The sequence below is a fragment of the Pyxicephalus adspersus genome, chromosome 4 (assembly GCF_032062135.1).
Source record: "Pyxicephalus adspersus chromosome 4, UCB_Pads_2.0, whole genome shotgun sequence".
NCBI classification, from domain to species: Eukaryota; Metazoa; Chordata; class Amphibia; order Anura; family Pyxicephalidae; genus Pyxicephalus; species Pyxicephalus adspersus.
The window spans coordinates 61,543-77,874 of record NC_092861.1 but is presented as its reverse complement, the minus strand read 5'-3'; the positions used below and the strand labels follow the sequence as shown (position 1 = coordinate 77,874).

Sequence of the window (16,332 nt, the reverse complement as noted above, 5' to 3'; positions counted from 1 at the left end):
TTGCAAGCTCAGAAGGTCAGGGTTCTCTCCATATTGCTCATATTAGTATTGGTGACATTTATATGGTTTATCATGTTTGTATTATACATTACTGTTTGTTTAGGAACTTCACCAGAGAAGACGATGGCACTTTATAAATGACTAATAAAAAGGATAATTTATGAGCAGATGAAAGGCATGTTTGTTACAGAAAACATTTTGTACAGCTTCACTGTGCCAGGACTGTAAAAGGACAAATAGCATGACCCCATAATGCAGCTATAGTGAAAGCTCATTAGACCAGAACCGTCTCGTTTATTGCCTAAACCTTTCACTTACCTAAGAGATATTACCATGTAAATGTGCATGATACTGTAATTTCTTGGGTTCTCGGGTCGAGCAAAATGAATATCAACAATAGGTGAGAGAGCTTTGAGTGCAGAATGTTTGATGAATCCAATTCTTAGTCCAGTAACATTGGTCATAACAGGTAGTAAAGATTTACCTGTGTTCCCAGGTGTAAACTGAGGCTAGCACTTTATCACCATAGCCGCAGTCCTAAATTCAGCTCACATTGGCTCCTCTCCTACAATACATTCTCATGAGTCTCCCCTTTCCAGGTGCTTCTTCTCACAGTTCTACAGGCTGTTAAGAACCATATACATCTTCCCAGCGGGCCTTTTTAGCAGGGCCCCAGCCAAGCTGGGCCAGGGGCCCTAGGGCCGGTCAGACTCAAGCATCAGACAGTACATATCTCTTCGGGAACCTGCAAACCTTGAATTCTCCAATTATTTGTTCGTTTTCTCTCCTATATGGGCATTTCTGCCCACTGGCTGTCAAACTAATATATCTAACAAATGATGGGGCCCCATAGAACCCGAATCCTTCTAGGTAACGGTAACAGGAGACAGCCAAGGGGGAAATTAGAGTCACATAGTCTCTAGCATATTCTAGATCTACACAACCTCTTCCCATTAAAGAGACCTAATACCAAAGGGGCACTACAATAATATTACACATATTACCATCATCAACCACTGAGAAACTACAATATTGTTATTATAGAATATCATGATCTTGTATTGCCTTAGTGTGTGCAGCCAAAGTGTGGATCTCGCCTGTTTGGGTATATATAAAGTATTCTAATATATTAGAACATGAAAGTAACTGTTTGCTTTTGTCAGCACAATGTGTGGTAATGCACATTACCTGTATTGTCATTCATTCGGAATGACACCCTAACATACACCCATACAACACTCCTGTCATGCAGCAACATACTGTGCGTACATAATGTAAATTGTCATAGAACCCACATGTGGAATCTGGAAGGGTTCATTGGTGGAACATTTTAATACTCAGGAGATGAAGACATCGTTACATTATGAGTCCAATCCATCAGATCTACATATATATGTACCCAATCAGGAACAGCGATTCTTGGGCCAGTGGTCAGTTCAAAAATCACCTTCATATGTTTTATTTGAATATATAGCTAAATATAATCCAAAAAGTTTTTGTTTAAATATAGTAAAAATTCTCAACACTTTTCATTTGATCCCATACTAGATTGTAAGCTCTTTGGAACAGGGGCCTCTGTGTCATTGTTTGGATTCTGTTTGTATTACCCTATTCAAAGTACAGTGCTGCGGAATATGTTGGTGCTTTATAAAGTTTATTACCAATAATACTATTTAGTGTCTTCTACATGCAAAGGTGGAGTGCTAAAACTGGGGAACAGTCAACAAGAATATAAAATCACCGTAATCATTAATTTTATTTCTATGAGCTGCACTTTATCAGTGTAGCAGTCACCTATGGGGAAAATAGCGGAAGAGGTGAAGCAGAGGAGATTGGTCAGCGACTGAAGGGAGCCAAGAGCAAGACCGAGACGATCAAACCAGAGCTGAAGAGTAGGGATGGGCGAGCGAGTTTTTAAAACTCGATGTCGTGGGGAAATCGGCCATTCTCGCTTACCAAAATTGTAAGTGACCGGTATTAATTCACTGATTGAGCTCGAATTAAAAAGAAAAGAAAAAAAAAAGATTGGCGGGCTGCGCTGAATAATGAATGCAGCGTGACTGCATCCCCAGCACTAGAGGGTAAATGGGTTACAAGCTTTTCTCAGCCAATCAGGGAGCACTAGTGGTTTTGAATTGAGTGCCATTTAATCTCTAGGGCCGGGGAATGCAAACAGGATTCCCAGAGCTGCAAGAATGATTGCAGCTCTGAGAATCCACTGTGATCCCGGGGCACTAGAGGTTAATTTACCTCCAGTGCCCGGGGATCTTCTCAATGAATGCAGCCGCGCTAATTAACCTTTAGTGCCCCGGGTATCGCAAACAGGAGGATTCCCAGGGAATCCATTGAATCCTCCTGTTATAATTTCCTCGATCTTGCGATGGTTTTACGAAATCGGTTTGCCGACATTTCACGGAACCATCGGAAGTTCAAGGAAATTTACGGTGGTGAAATTGTCAATAGGGCAGCAGATGGGGAGTAATAGAGATCACAAGAGTTTTCACAGAAATGATCTATTTCAGCAGGCATCAACCTAAACCAGGGGTAAATGTCGGATTCAGTTTTCAGAAAACTTTTAATTAAAGGATTTTTCTTTTCTGCCTGCGATGTCTGTCCAGCCTTTGTTTTTAAATGGTTACCCCGAACCATCAGGATTTAATATTTCGGGTGACACAATGATAGATTCTGTGGTCCAGATATTGTTTCCAGCAATGTATCCGGTCATGGCCTTTCTGGGGATAGTTAGCTTCTGAATTAAGTATCATCACCTTATCATACCCAAATATTAACCCTTAATAGAGGTGAAAAGATTATAATAGTCATTAGGTTACAGCCCGATGTCTACCATATTCCTGAGCTCTGTGTTAATAAAACTAAAAATCCTAATATTTGATAAATGTTTCCAAACACCACAAGAGTTTATTTAGAGATATTTAGGTACCTCATTATTATATAATACTCCCAAAATATAAGGAGTATTATAGTGTTACCAGTGAGAAGAGTACATCTATATGCAAATATTTCAATTCTTGACACAATTAGCTGATTAAGCTTCATCAGAGGAACATTTTAAGGAGCCTTCATACCGATTATGGGTCAAATATAAAAAAGTTATTTTACTATAAATACATTGCACATTAATTCAACAACCCATCACATAATGATCTTCCCATATATATGATAAATTGTGAATTTTAAAACACTATAGGGTGGATAATTTATTAGTACTTAGTACTTTGTACCTCCACTATTCAACTATTAGCAAAAGTGGGAATTGTATGTCCCCAAAAGTGGTCATAGTGGGAATTGTGTGTCCACAGATTTGTCATAGTGGGTATTGTGTGTCCACAGATTTGTCATAGTGGGTATTGTGTGTCCACAGATGTTGTCATAGTGGGTATTGTGTGTCCCCAGATGGGTCATAATGGGGATCGTGTGTCCCAGGATGGGTCATAGTGGGGATGTCATAGTGGGTATTGTGTGTCCCCAGATGGGTCATAATGGGGATCGTGTGTCCCAGGATGGGTCATAGTGGGGATTGTGTGTCCCCAGATATGGTCATGGTGGGAAATTTTTGACCACAGATGTGCACTCTATATGACACAATATGTCATTACATGGGCACTATCTGAGGGTCATATTGATCTGCTTCCAGTGTGGGCTGACCAAAACAATGGTTTGTAATCTACAAATATCATTATTATTATATAAGCAGGATTTTTATAGTGCCAACATATTACGCAGCGCTGTACATTAAAACATTCCTCAGCCATTACCATAAACTGCAAGTAAACAAATCTGGTCATACAAGGGTTAAATAGAACCCCATTTCAATGTATTTGGTCCAAGTGCTACCAATGAAACAGCCAATATAGAGACAGGACATGCCTAATATAGAGAGGACACCCCCAATATACAGAGGACACCCCCAATATACAGAGGACACGACCAATATAGAGAGAACACACCGAATATGGAGGACACACCAAAAAAAAAGGATACACCCAATATACAGGGATAACACACCCAATATAAAGAGGACACGCCCAATATAGAGTACATGCCCAAAATACAGAGATAACACACCCAATATAGACAGGACACACCCAATATAAAGAGGACACGCCCAATATACAAAGGACACGCCCAATATACAGAGGACACGCCCAATATATAGAAGACACACCCGGCGCCAAGTTTTCATCTTCCTCAGACAATGTGCACCGGACAATAGGTAAGTAGAGAAACATGGTGAATAAAGAGGTTGGCTGTAAATTGGGGTTCATCTTGCCATGTACATCACTGGAGGATCTTTCCTATAACAAAGATTATATTGGAAATATGGCTTTATCTCCATCCTTCTGCTGGATCTGCTGAATATTGTATGGTTTATTATCTCCCGATAATAAATGAACAGATAATTTTATATCGGTGGATCAAGTGATGGAACCTGGAGGCCCCCAGAATCAAGTGATGGAACCTGGTGGCCCCTAGAATCAAGTGATGTAACCTGGTGGCCCCTAGAATCAAGTGATGTAACCTTCAAATACAATCTTCATACAGCTCCAGATGAATAATGCTTGAACTCACTTACCAAAAACATTTATCAGTCTACAAAACCCCTCTTTCCTTGTTTCAACTATTGTGAGTAATTCTACATCTATTTATTATCACAATTTTTGTTTCTTTTCATATGTATCATTTGCATACCCTGGGTTTTATTTCTCTTTTCATTCCCCAGTATTCATTACTCATTCCATACCTGGGATTTCCAAGCCAATTCTCATCTCTCAGAACCTCTAAGTAAGTGTAATTCTTATCATGCAGCCAATATATCTGCTTACTCATCATAATGTAACCATCATTTGGACAATGTAACCGTCATTTCTACAATGGAACCGTCATTTGTACAATGTAACCGTCATTTGGACAATGTAACCGTCATTTGCATTTCTACAATGTAACCGTCATTTGTACAATGTAACCGTCATTTGGACAATGTAACCGCCATTTCTACAATGTAACTGTCATTTGGACATAGTCTTTCCTTTACAAACCGGTACAAAATGACATTGATGTACATTTATAATATAATTATATGACTATTGTTTATTTGCATTGGCAATGTTCCACTGTTTATCATATCTATACCGGTCCCCTTTAAACATGTCACATCTGTTCTTTACCTTTTCATTGTAACATAATTCTAACTGTATATCATAAATTATATGTTCAGGCTTTACTTTCCCCTGAGGAGGAAGCCACGTGGCGAAACAAAGACAACCTTATATATTGAATATATTCTGAGATGATTGTACATTATTCCTATATTTCTTTATTACGAGTCCCGTCCCGTGACAACACTTTTGTTTAGTAAAACATTTATATTGACATAAAAAGCCGTTCTTTCTCTCTCAGCCTGTAGTCCATCACCAGGACACCTTCACCAATACTGGATTTAACATGGAATCTCCATCCAATTGTCCCAGCACAATCTTACAATCCATAAAAATCCATCAAAATTTGTGGAATGGGGGGGGGGGGGACAGAGTGTATGGTTGCAATTTGTTCTGGCTCCTCAGCACCCGGGCAAGTAGCTGTTTTTGCACCCTCCATCCGCTGACATCTCACGCCCTAGTCCTCACCCGCGGCCTTCAGGCAACGATGGGAAAGTCCTCAGCATGGCCGCACACCGCAGGGCAGGCAGGCAAGATGGCGGCCCCGGCCTCCTTCACACAGACACCTCCTTCCCCAGTACCAGTTTTATCAGAAGAGAATTCCAGCGACGGGTCCGTCCTTTCCATGCCCAGTGCGCAGGTAAGCCATGGATGCAGAAATTTAAACAACTCGTCCAGTCTGAGCTTACACCGGCCACTGATAAACTTTCCCTAAACAAGGGGGGGGCGCATCCATGACCTGGAAACAAAGATGGATGATACCATTACAGTGATTGATTCTTATGATCATGTTATTACTGCAATTCTGAGCATCGGAAACGCTCTCCTGGGCGGAATTTGCAATCAGCAATACTGTTTCTTCTCAAGGCTATGAAGCTGAATCCTAATGTTACTAGTAGCACACCATAGTGCACATGCTAGGAGGATGACTGATTTCACATGAATCCTCTTGTGTTTGCTTAATTATTATGTTTATTGTTTTTTTCCTTTGCTGAGCACTATTTTGTTTGCATTCGTCATGATGAGTAATATGCTCTGTCTGTTATAATAATGTCAGTGGGGTTTTTGTATGTTTCTGCTAGAACAGGCTCTATTGATATGATGTTACTGATTGCACTTTACTTTATAATATTGATTGCAAGATGTTTTATAATGGGCAATACGTAATAATATGAAGCTGAATTCTAATGTCACGAGTAGCGTGCCATAGTGCACGTGCTAGGAGGATGGCTGATTTCACATGAATGCTGTCTTGTTGAGTTTGCTAACTTATTTTATTTTCATTTTTTTTTTTTTTTGCTGAGCTTTATTTTGTTTGCACCCTTCCTTCAGCCATGATGCTCTGTCTGTTATAATAATGTCAGTGGGGGTTTTGTCTGTTTTTGGTAGAACAGGCTCTATTGATATGACGTTATTGATTGCACTTCACTTTATAATATTGATTGTGAGTTGTTTTATAGTCAGTAATACGTAATAATGTTTCTTTTCAAGACTATGAAACTAAATCTTAATGTCACTAGTAGCGCACCATACTGCACATGCTACCAGGATGACTGATTTCACATGAATCCTGTTTTGTTGGGTTTGCTGAATTATTTATTTTATTTATATATTTTCCTTTGTTTGCACCCTTTCCTCTGTCATGATGAGTAATATGCTCTGTCTGTTTGGTCTATATTGTGGTATACCTCATATATATTACCCCTCTCATCTGTGCAGCTTCCCTCCCCAGGTACTATCAATGATGGCTGAGACTTGTGTAATTGTAACCCATAATGTAGAGGGATTTACCTCCCCACAAAAGCGGAAGAAAGAATTTAATTAATATGCTGCCCTGAGGCCAAACATTCTTTGCCTTTAGGAAACTAGGTTTTCACAATCCTCCGGCTCTCATATTTCCATAAGAAATGTCCTCAGATTTTTCAAGCTTTTTTTCAAGAGAAGAGACGAGGGGGTTTTAATAAAAATATGCCCTTTCAATGTACAAAAGGAATAGCGGACCCTGCTGGCGTTATCTAGTATTACAAGGCTTTCTGTTTGACATAAAGCTTACAATTGTAAACTACTGCGCCCCTAATGTTCACCAAATCCATTTTTAAGCAATGTTTTGATGTGACAGCTACACAGACTAAAGGTACTCTTTTATTGATGGGTGATACTAATCTGGTTCTTGATGGCAAATTAGATAAATCACATGTTCAGTTCCATCCTTCTGAATTCCCAAAAGTTCAAAGTTTTTTTATATTCAGGTTAGAACAGCTGCTACCCTGTGTATCTACCTCCAAACATTTGGCACCTTGGTTGGACCATTCCCCGGTTTTGGTATCCTGTAAATCTTTGATTCCTACATCTTCCGAATATGATTGGAGACTAAATGATGCTATGCTGTCCTATCCTGAGACGGTGCACTTGTTACAGAACCATATTGCCCACTATTTTGCAATTAACGCAGACTCTTTGGGATGCTCATAAGGCTACTATCAGCGGTTACCAGATTCAGATAGCGTCCCGTAGGAAAAAATTGAGAAATGAAAGAATCCCGGGACTTACCTCTTCCCTGGAACAGATTGAATCTAGGTGGAAAGCTATACTTGATAAAAGAGACGTCAACCTAGTCCAACAAACACGTATAGAACCTAATTTATTGCTGGACAGCCAAGTTGAGAAGCAAATTAGATGGTCCAAGCAGAGGTTCTACGCACAAGCTAATAAACCAGGCTCCATGTTGACAAATTTGCTTACTACTAAATCTCACTCCACAAGCAGACTAATGGTTCTATTTCAGCTAAAGGTTCCGGGAAATTCTAGCGAATGTATATAGTTCTCCAGATGCTTTTCACATTTCCCGGGCCAATGAGTTATTTAGGGATCTGCATCTTCCCATGCTTAATAGTGAGGCAGGTGAGCAGCTAGCGGCAGATATAACTATAGCAGAGATTCTTACAGCTATTAAATCAATGAAAACAAATAAAAGCCCGGGACCAGATGATATAAGTTCCAGGACCAATTGGCACTTCACCTAGCCAATTTTTTCAATCATTTAAAAAGTGACCCCCTACATCCTCACTCATCACTATTAGCCCATGTTTCAATGACACCTAAGCCAGGAAAGGATCACTTAGATATAGGTGACTATAGATTAGTTAACTATAGACAAATTTTGCTACTTAATGTAGATATTAAAATACTGACAAAAATACTGGCGACAAGGTTAAATAAATTCCTGCCTGTTCTTATTCATAAGGACCAGGTTGGCTTTGTACCTGGTAGCCTGGCCCCTGATAATACAAAGAAAAAATAATTGACTTATTACATCTAGCTCATTCTGAGAATATCCCAGGTATGATACTTGCTTTAGATGTTCATAAGGCATTCAATTCCCTTTCCTGGGATTACTTATTTTATATTCTTCCTAAATAGGTTATTCTGCCACAATGTATGGCTTGGATGTCTGCATTGTACTCCTCTCCATCTGCTAGGATTCGCTATATGTCGTACTATTCCTCCTCATTCCCAGTGAGACGAGGTACGAGACAAGGTGTCCATATCAACGCTACTTTTTATTCTAGCCCTCCAACCGCTAGCCCATTTAATCAGATCCAACGTTATTATTCATGGAATCCGGAAAGGTGGGGAAGAGTATAAATTAAACCTTTTTGCAGATGATATCCTGTTGACCATACCCAACCTATGGTTTCACTTCCGAACTTGATGTCAGTACAAATAGAATTTGCTCAGGTATCTGGCCCAGTTATTAATGAGGAAAAATCAATGGCAATGAATGTCACACTTCCTACTTCCACGCTTACTAATATACAGAATATGTTTAAATTTAAATGGTCAACACCGCACCTTAATTATTTGGGTATCAAACTCACTAGTACTTATGAGTAGTGTTGTTTCTCGAATTCGGGCCATCCTAATGTTCAACCCGAATATGGCCGTTCAAATTCGCTTCAAGCCGACCTGAATTTTGTTGGATTCGAAGCCCTGAATTTGTCCCTCCCACAATGCCTAGGACCCTCCCCCATGATGCCTAGGGCCATTGATTGTCCCCTTCTGATCACTCATGTGCTGTTCATATTCTCTTTTGATCACTCTATGCCAATGATTGTCCCCTTCTGATCACTTACCGGTAATTAGGTGTAGGGATCTCCGTTAGGGCCGGGATCTCTGTTAGGGCAGGGATCAGCAGCTTGCTTCCTGGTACAGAATGCCGGCTTGTTACTTTCAGTTTAACTCTACACTGCAGCCAGAAGCAGACACGTGCTCAAGGAGACACACACACAGGATAAAATATCGGGGGATGTCTTATTCACGAGTGAGTGTCTTATTTTAATTATTTTTTCAAAAATCGGGGGTGGCTTATTTAATGGGGATGTCTTAAAATCGGGGAAACACGGTATATATATGGCCAATATATAATAAAACTTCAAAATGAAAGACAGATTGCAAAGGAAAATAAGGCAAACCACCCCAAAATGTTTAATTATAATAAATTTATTAATAGCAAATAGATCAGATCTGAGCATGTAGGCCCCTTAAAGGATGTCGCTGGGTTGGTAACTGGGGAGGAAGTAGTTTCAGCAAATACTATAGATTGCTTTAAGAAAAAGCTGGATGATTTCTAGAAGCACAGAATATAACCGGGGATTAAGGATTTAAAGTAAAAATAACAGAGACTGCTGATCCAGGGAACATCCGATTGCCTCATGGGATCAGGAAGGAATTTTTTCCCTGTTGAAGCAAATTGTACCCAGGGGTTTTTGCCTTCCTCTGGACCAACTATGTCTTATAGGGTTTTATATCTGGGATATGTTTATTTCCATAGTGGTTGGACTTGATGGATTTATGTCTTTTTCAACCTAACCTACTATGTAACTATGTAACAATGTATAATGTGTTGGTGGAATGTAATATTGATTCCTCAACGTTTTAAAGCAAGAATTAAAAAGAGTAGAAAGGGAATATAATGGGATGTCTGCCATGCTCATAATAAGGGGATTTATATCATTTCTTTGTTCTTGTATTACATTCTGTTTGTTTCTTACAATAAAAATATTGATATTTACAGAATATGAATACATACAAAGAACGGCATCTTGTATATAAGACATGAGTGGTACCGTGCAGTTTGCACACATAATGAATATCTAATATCCAGTAAGCTATTGTTCATCATTCAGCAATAACATGACCCCTGCAATTCAGGATTTTTTATAGACTTTGGGGCATTTCTAGGGTTATAGCATTTTTTCCCATATTCCCTTACAGGTTATCACAGATCTTTCATAGTAGTGAGATTACCTTTAAGGGACGAGCTTCTCTCTGTCCCGTCACACCATCAGAATCCCTTAGATCCCCAACCCCATCACAAACACAGGTGTAACATAATACCACAGAAAATATTTGTTCAGTTAGTATCTTAACCTTGTCCACATTCCAGCAAACTTACAAGATGCCTTTCATGTCTCTGATCTTCCCGAGGACACCAACAGATGAGACCAAAGCCTGCCTAGAAGTAGGGATCAGAGATGAAGAGGTCATGAGCGGTTTTATCTTATATTTCCTTCAGAAGACAAGGGTTTGATGTGAGTTTTGACTGGAGACACTGTCCTAATATTGTCATTCCACAGTATCATCAACCAGAACCGGGCTCAACAAGTCCATAAGAAATCCCTCAATCTCAGAAAAGGTTGGTCTGGTGTTGGATTGGTACCTCCAGCACATGTCCATGATCTGCCATACGGCTTGGGGACTTTCACTTGGAGGCTCCAAAGACTTTCCATCCAGAACATCCTGACGGTAATCTCCATTTGTTTTTTCTGTGGAAAGTGTTGAGATTTAGTTATTAGAGAAGTGAAGTACTGGTCATTAAAATATAAATTGTGAGGTCATTAATAAATCCAGAACAAGGATCATGGCAGAATCACTTAGAATAGCCATCAGTTTTACAAAAAGCCAGAATTTCCCACTTATCCTTACAGTTTGTACATTGCCTGCACTTCATCTAAATATCTTATCTGTTTGTAATGATAACCATTGGAAGGGCCATTTTAGTGCCGATAAAATGTTTCGTCATCTTTAGACAATATGCATCAATAAATTAAATCTAGCGTCTCTGCCGAAATCTGTCTCTAGCAGAAAATAGTTCTGGGAAATTATAATATAAAAAAGGAAGAGAATGTGGAAATCCCAACTGCACAGGCATAGCGTTATCAACCAATCACAAATAAATGAGATCTGGGAGCAGTCACTAAGGGGACACCTAAAATCTTGGCAATAATGAGACATCCAGGTCATATCGGACACTTACCTGGAAATGGCATTTTTCCATAGGTCATGATCTCTCCCAGCAGAACTCCAAAGGACCAGACATCGGACTTGCTGCTGTATTTCTGGTGCTGGAAGACTTCTGGGGCCGTCCATTTGATGGGAATCTGAGCATCTAAGAATGTAAAAAAGCAATAAGCAGCAGAAACTTCATTCCAACGTCTGCATTATATGAATGGGCCACAAAACGCATGCTGGAGACTCTCTGCGGAGTGTGCTGCAGATCAGACAGTAACATGAAGGAGTTTGGCCCACATTGTGATTTAAATTATTTTTTCAGGAGCCCTGGTAAAGAACTGTGGTTTACAATAAAATAATATTTACATACTATAGTAATTAATATTAATATATATTATTATTATTATTAGAGATACATGGGGTTTTGGGTAGAAAAAAAGGTATATTCTAAGCCTAGTGCCATTTCAGTCACCTGCAGACACAGCAATGGAAGAACTCTCCATGAAACGCGCCATTCCAAAGTCTCCGATCTTACAGGACATCATGGCAGACAGGAGGACGTTCTCTGATCGCAGATCCCGGTGCACGCAGCCTTTCTGCTCCATGTAAACCATTCCCTGGGCAATCTGAAGACAAGATTCATCACATCTTCCTGTTACTAAGATTTGGCCATGAAAGAGATTCACTGATCACTTGGATTTCCTGCTCTGGTTTACACTCTACCACACATTATCCTCATAAAGATTCATTCCTGCTGAAATTCATCCATGATTATTCATTTTCAGTGATTTACTAGAAATACATTTTTTATAAACACTCATTTCATATTGATTCCCACTTCTGCATCCTAAACTCTATTTTCTCCATGAAAAGATCACTTTAAAAGTTCAAAGCAACCAAAAGTAATATTTTAATGTTTTAAGTACAAGTTAAATCTCCTATTGTCCCTATTATTTTACCTGATATGCTCATTATAAGGGATTCCCGGCACACCTACCTGTACTGCAAAGTCCACCAGCTGGTAATACTCCAAATCCCTGAGTTCCTGGTGACCTGGGAACAGAAGGAGACAGTGAGAAGATATTAGAGTGTCATTCGCTGTCTATGACAGGTCTAACCATGGACACAAAGGGCAATGCACTCTTTCCACCACTTCATTCTCAAAGTTTAAATTGTGTAATCTGGTAATAAGAACCTCCTTGGAGATTAGCTGGATTTATATTATCATCAGATATGGGGACATCAGATAGTTTGACAATGTATTATTCACAATTAAAAGTTGTTTTAAACAATTTCTAATTAAATTCAACATAAGAAAACTGGATGAATCCTGGGTGAAAATATTATTAGAGCCATATGAGTCTAGTAAAGGATATAAAACTATAACTAAATATTTAGAATTGGATGATTTCAATGTATAGAGAATATTTTACAAGTGGTGCAGATGATGATTCTGTCTAAGACTGGCCAGAAAATTCACGATCTGGTCAATTATTGAAAACATTTGCTAACAAATAGCTAATGACTTTTAGGAAATCCATTCCAGGTTTTCTGTATCACCCAGCTTCACTGATGCAAGTGTTTTCTTCCCAGCCATGGAAGGCTTTACCTTCTGGATGGTTCATTTCTGTCCAGATTTATATGTCTAAAAGCTGGTACATTGTCTTGCATGATAATTTATTTTACATCATATGCCTGTAATTCCTAGGCACAACTCACCAAAATATGTCCAATTATTAATTCATATTAAACTTTAAATAAAAAACACAACAATCTGTTAAAACAAGGGTGCAAAAATAAATCAAAAATACCAAAACCTGTAATATAACTGTACAGTAGCATATATAATATAATGATTACTTTGTATTGGATTCAATACAAAGTAATTTGAAATTCCCAATGCACCGACGTCACTGAGAACTCCCGGGGAACATCAGCGTACTCCCCAGGGGACAGATCAGATGAAGGATGGCAGGACACTGAAGGACCCCCATGAGACTAGGTAAGTCTTTATTCTTTAGCTACCCTGACTGTGGCTCGGGGTTACCACTCAGCAGGTTAATAAATCAGGGCCATTGTCTGAATGGTCTAAGGCAGGGGTCTGCAACCTGCGGCTCCGGAGCCGCATGCGGCTCTTCAGCCTCCTTGTTGTGGCTCCCTTCGTATTGCCTAGCATAGAACTGACACAACCTTCATGAGAACATTTTCAGGGTTCAGTTTGTAATCTTATTTTAATATTTTTTTTCTTCTCTCTCCAGCCCTTGAAAATGAAGGAATGTGAGGTGTGGCATTCTTATGCTGAAAAGAATGTTGTCATTGCAATGGAGGAATGCGATGTATTTGTGGATTGTTTGCTGGTGACCCAGAACCCAGAGGAGTCAATGTGATAAGGAATAGGCCCAGTTGATTGGTATGTGAGATTTGGAGATAAATTCACCTCCTATCAGAATAAAAAGCTCAATTCTTGGTGACAACAGTTCATCAGAGAGGAAGTAAAGGACAATCAAGACACCAAGAAATAAAAATATGACAGAGGTTTTATCCTTCCCTACTCTTAAAACAAAAAGATTCTGCTGCTGATGGAGAGTTCCTCTTACTTGTTATCTGGTAAGTGTTGTCCCCAGGACAGTGGTGGGGAATCTCTTAGATGGAGCCATGAATAGCAGTAAAAACCTGGCAGAGGTCCTAATGTGAGGGAAAAATGTGAACTGTCCATAATGTGCTTTGTGCCCATCATCCTGGAATAATCTACTCTCAGGTATGTGAACATTTTCAGATGACTCCTCCCAGGTGTAGGGAGCCCCTGGCAGCTTACCTCTAAGGTATCTTTTCAGTGTTCCATGTTTCATATACTCCGTGACAATGAACACCGGTTGTGTCTGCAGACAGACAGCGTAAAGTTTCAGTAGCTTCTCATGGCTCAGCCTCCACATAGTTTCTGCCTCTCCATGCAGCGACTTCTGCAGCGACTCCGCCGTTACTGGGATTGGCGAGATCAAAAGGATGGTAAATGTAGTGTCTTGTGTCTACCTCTCATACCTGCCTGATGTCTACCTGATCTCTGGCTTGGGCCTTATATCTCAGGACCAAACAAAATAATTATCTATTACAGACAGAAATGCCTTTATCCCATCTATCTATCTATCTATCTATCTATCTATCTATCTATCTATCTATCTTTCGGGGGTCACCTTGAAGCTCCTTGATGGCGACTTCTGTAGTTCCATTCCAAAGCCCCAGCCACACAAGACCAAATCGCCCCCTGCCCAGTTTTCGGACCCTCTGGATAGAGCTGGGGTCTATCTCCAGCTGGTTGACAGTGGTGTGGGAGATGCTGTCCATGGGTGGGAGATCCAGCTGGGTGAATGTGAAAAAAAGGTTAATCAGACTCTAAAGAGGTGCAGATAAACTTCTATCTGACTCCAAACCCATGAATAGGGAATTATAGAAGTGATAAACCAACTGGAGAAAAAGTCGGATTGAGGCAACTAGATTCTGACTACTTCTAACAGGCTATAAATGAGAATGAATGGCAATATGTAACAGAACAAGAGTGAGGTGGCCCCGTCATTAGATATATTCTGTATATTTCAAGGCTCAGTTTTTTCCATTCACTGAGAGCACATTACTTCCCCTGACAATGCTGCTATCTGTTTTTCTATGCAGAATAATGCCGCCATCTTTGTTCAGGCATTATTCAAGGTCTCCGATAGATCTCCATCTATTTCCTGGACTGAGGTGTCATGTAAATCCTGGTCCCCGAGCAGTTCTTCATCTTCTCTTACAAATATTAGCCCCTGCTGTAGCTTCTCATCTTGTGACTGGCTGCAAAGTTACAATGTTGCAGTCTGATTACTGGGTAGAGAAGACAAAGAAAAGTGGAGGACATCAATGGAGAATAAGGAGAAATGGGAAAATGTAACCTTTGAATGCAGGTAGAGGGCACAACCTAGGTATGATGGAGCTACAAGTAAAGGAGGACAGGGTTAAAAAGATTAAACCCTGATCGGTCTTCTGAGGTGCATTCCTCCTGATCTAAAAAGTGATCTACAGGTAAACCCACAGTCTACCATCTTACCTTGACACAGGGCTTGTCCAGCTTGGTGCACAGGCCATCTTGGGACTCCAGGTAATAATGGACCAGTTCCTTAATGGTGGGGAACGAAGCTCGCTGAACCAAGAAGAAAGCCCCATCCTCCTCATGTACTCGGTAGTTTCGGACCATTGAGTCTATGCGTACTGCAGAGGAGAAAGACATTGATAATGGAGTCACCTTCTTCTTTGTACACCTAGAGGGGAATCACCAGATCTTCCAAATAATCTATTTAAATTTGCAATGCTGAATTTTCTAGATATTCAAAAGAGATGAAAGATTACAAATCAAAAACTGTAATAAATTTAGCTAAACTTTTACTAGCCAAAACTAGATGAAACACACATTGTTAGATCAAGCCATAATTTTATATGATGTCATATTCATGTAGGTGACTGAAACAAATGAAGGGCAGAATATATGTCATTTCTCTATCTTACTTGACCGAGTTGATGCAATTTTGGAGTTTAAGACTGCCTACAAGGCTGGAACAAATATACATGAGTTGTGTTATCATGTGGTCTTCATTATCTATTTCTGTATCACCAGATTTGAATGTATGGAATGGTATATATTGCATTGTAACTATATTGGATTGGGATTCCATACACCCTTTTAGTCACAGGGGCGCACAGGACACACTAGATGATACATGGATTGGGATCCCATACACACTTGTAGTCACAGGGGCGCACAGGACACACTAGATGATACATGGATTGGGAGCACACTTGTAGTCACAGGGGCGCACAGGACACACTAGATGATACA

General features: G+C 39.8%; 1 protein-coding gene across 1 annotated transcript in view; it reads right to left on the bottom strand.

The window, feature by feature from the left end:
- Positions 1-9,755: 9,755 nt before the first annotated feature.
- LOC140327927 (tyrosine-protein kinase Src42A-like) overlaps positions 9,756-16,332 on the bottom strand; it is a gene marked incomplete in the record, with an annotated part of 10,228 nt that continues 3,651 nt past the window's right edge. The window contains 7 exon segments of the mRNA XM_072407175.1: positions 9,756-11,002; positions 11,494-11,625; positions 11,941-12,094; positions 12,466-12,521; positions 14,284-14,448; positions 14,660-14,825; positions 15,547-15,707. Of these exon segments, the coding sequence (XP_072263276.1) occupies positions 10,803-11,002; positions 11,494-11,625; positions 11,941-12,094; positions 12,466-12,521; positions 14,284-14,448; positions 14,660-14,825; positions 15,547-15,707 (1,034 nt within the window).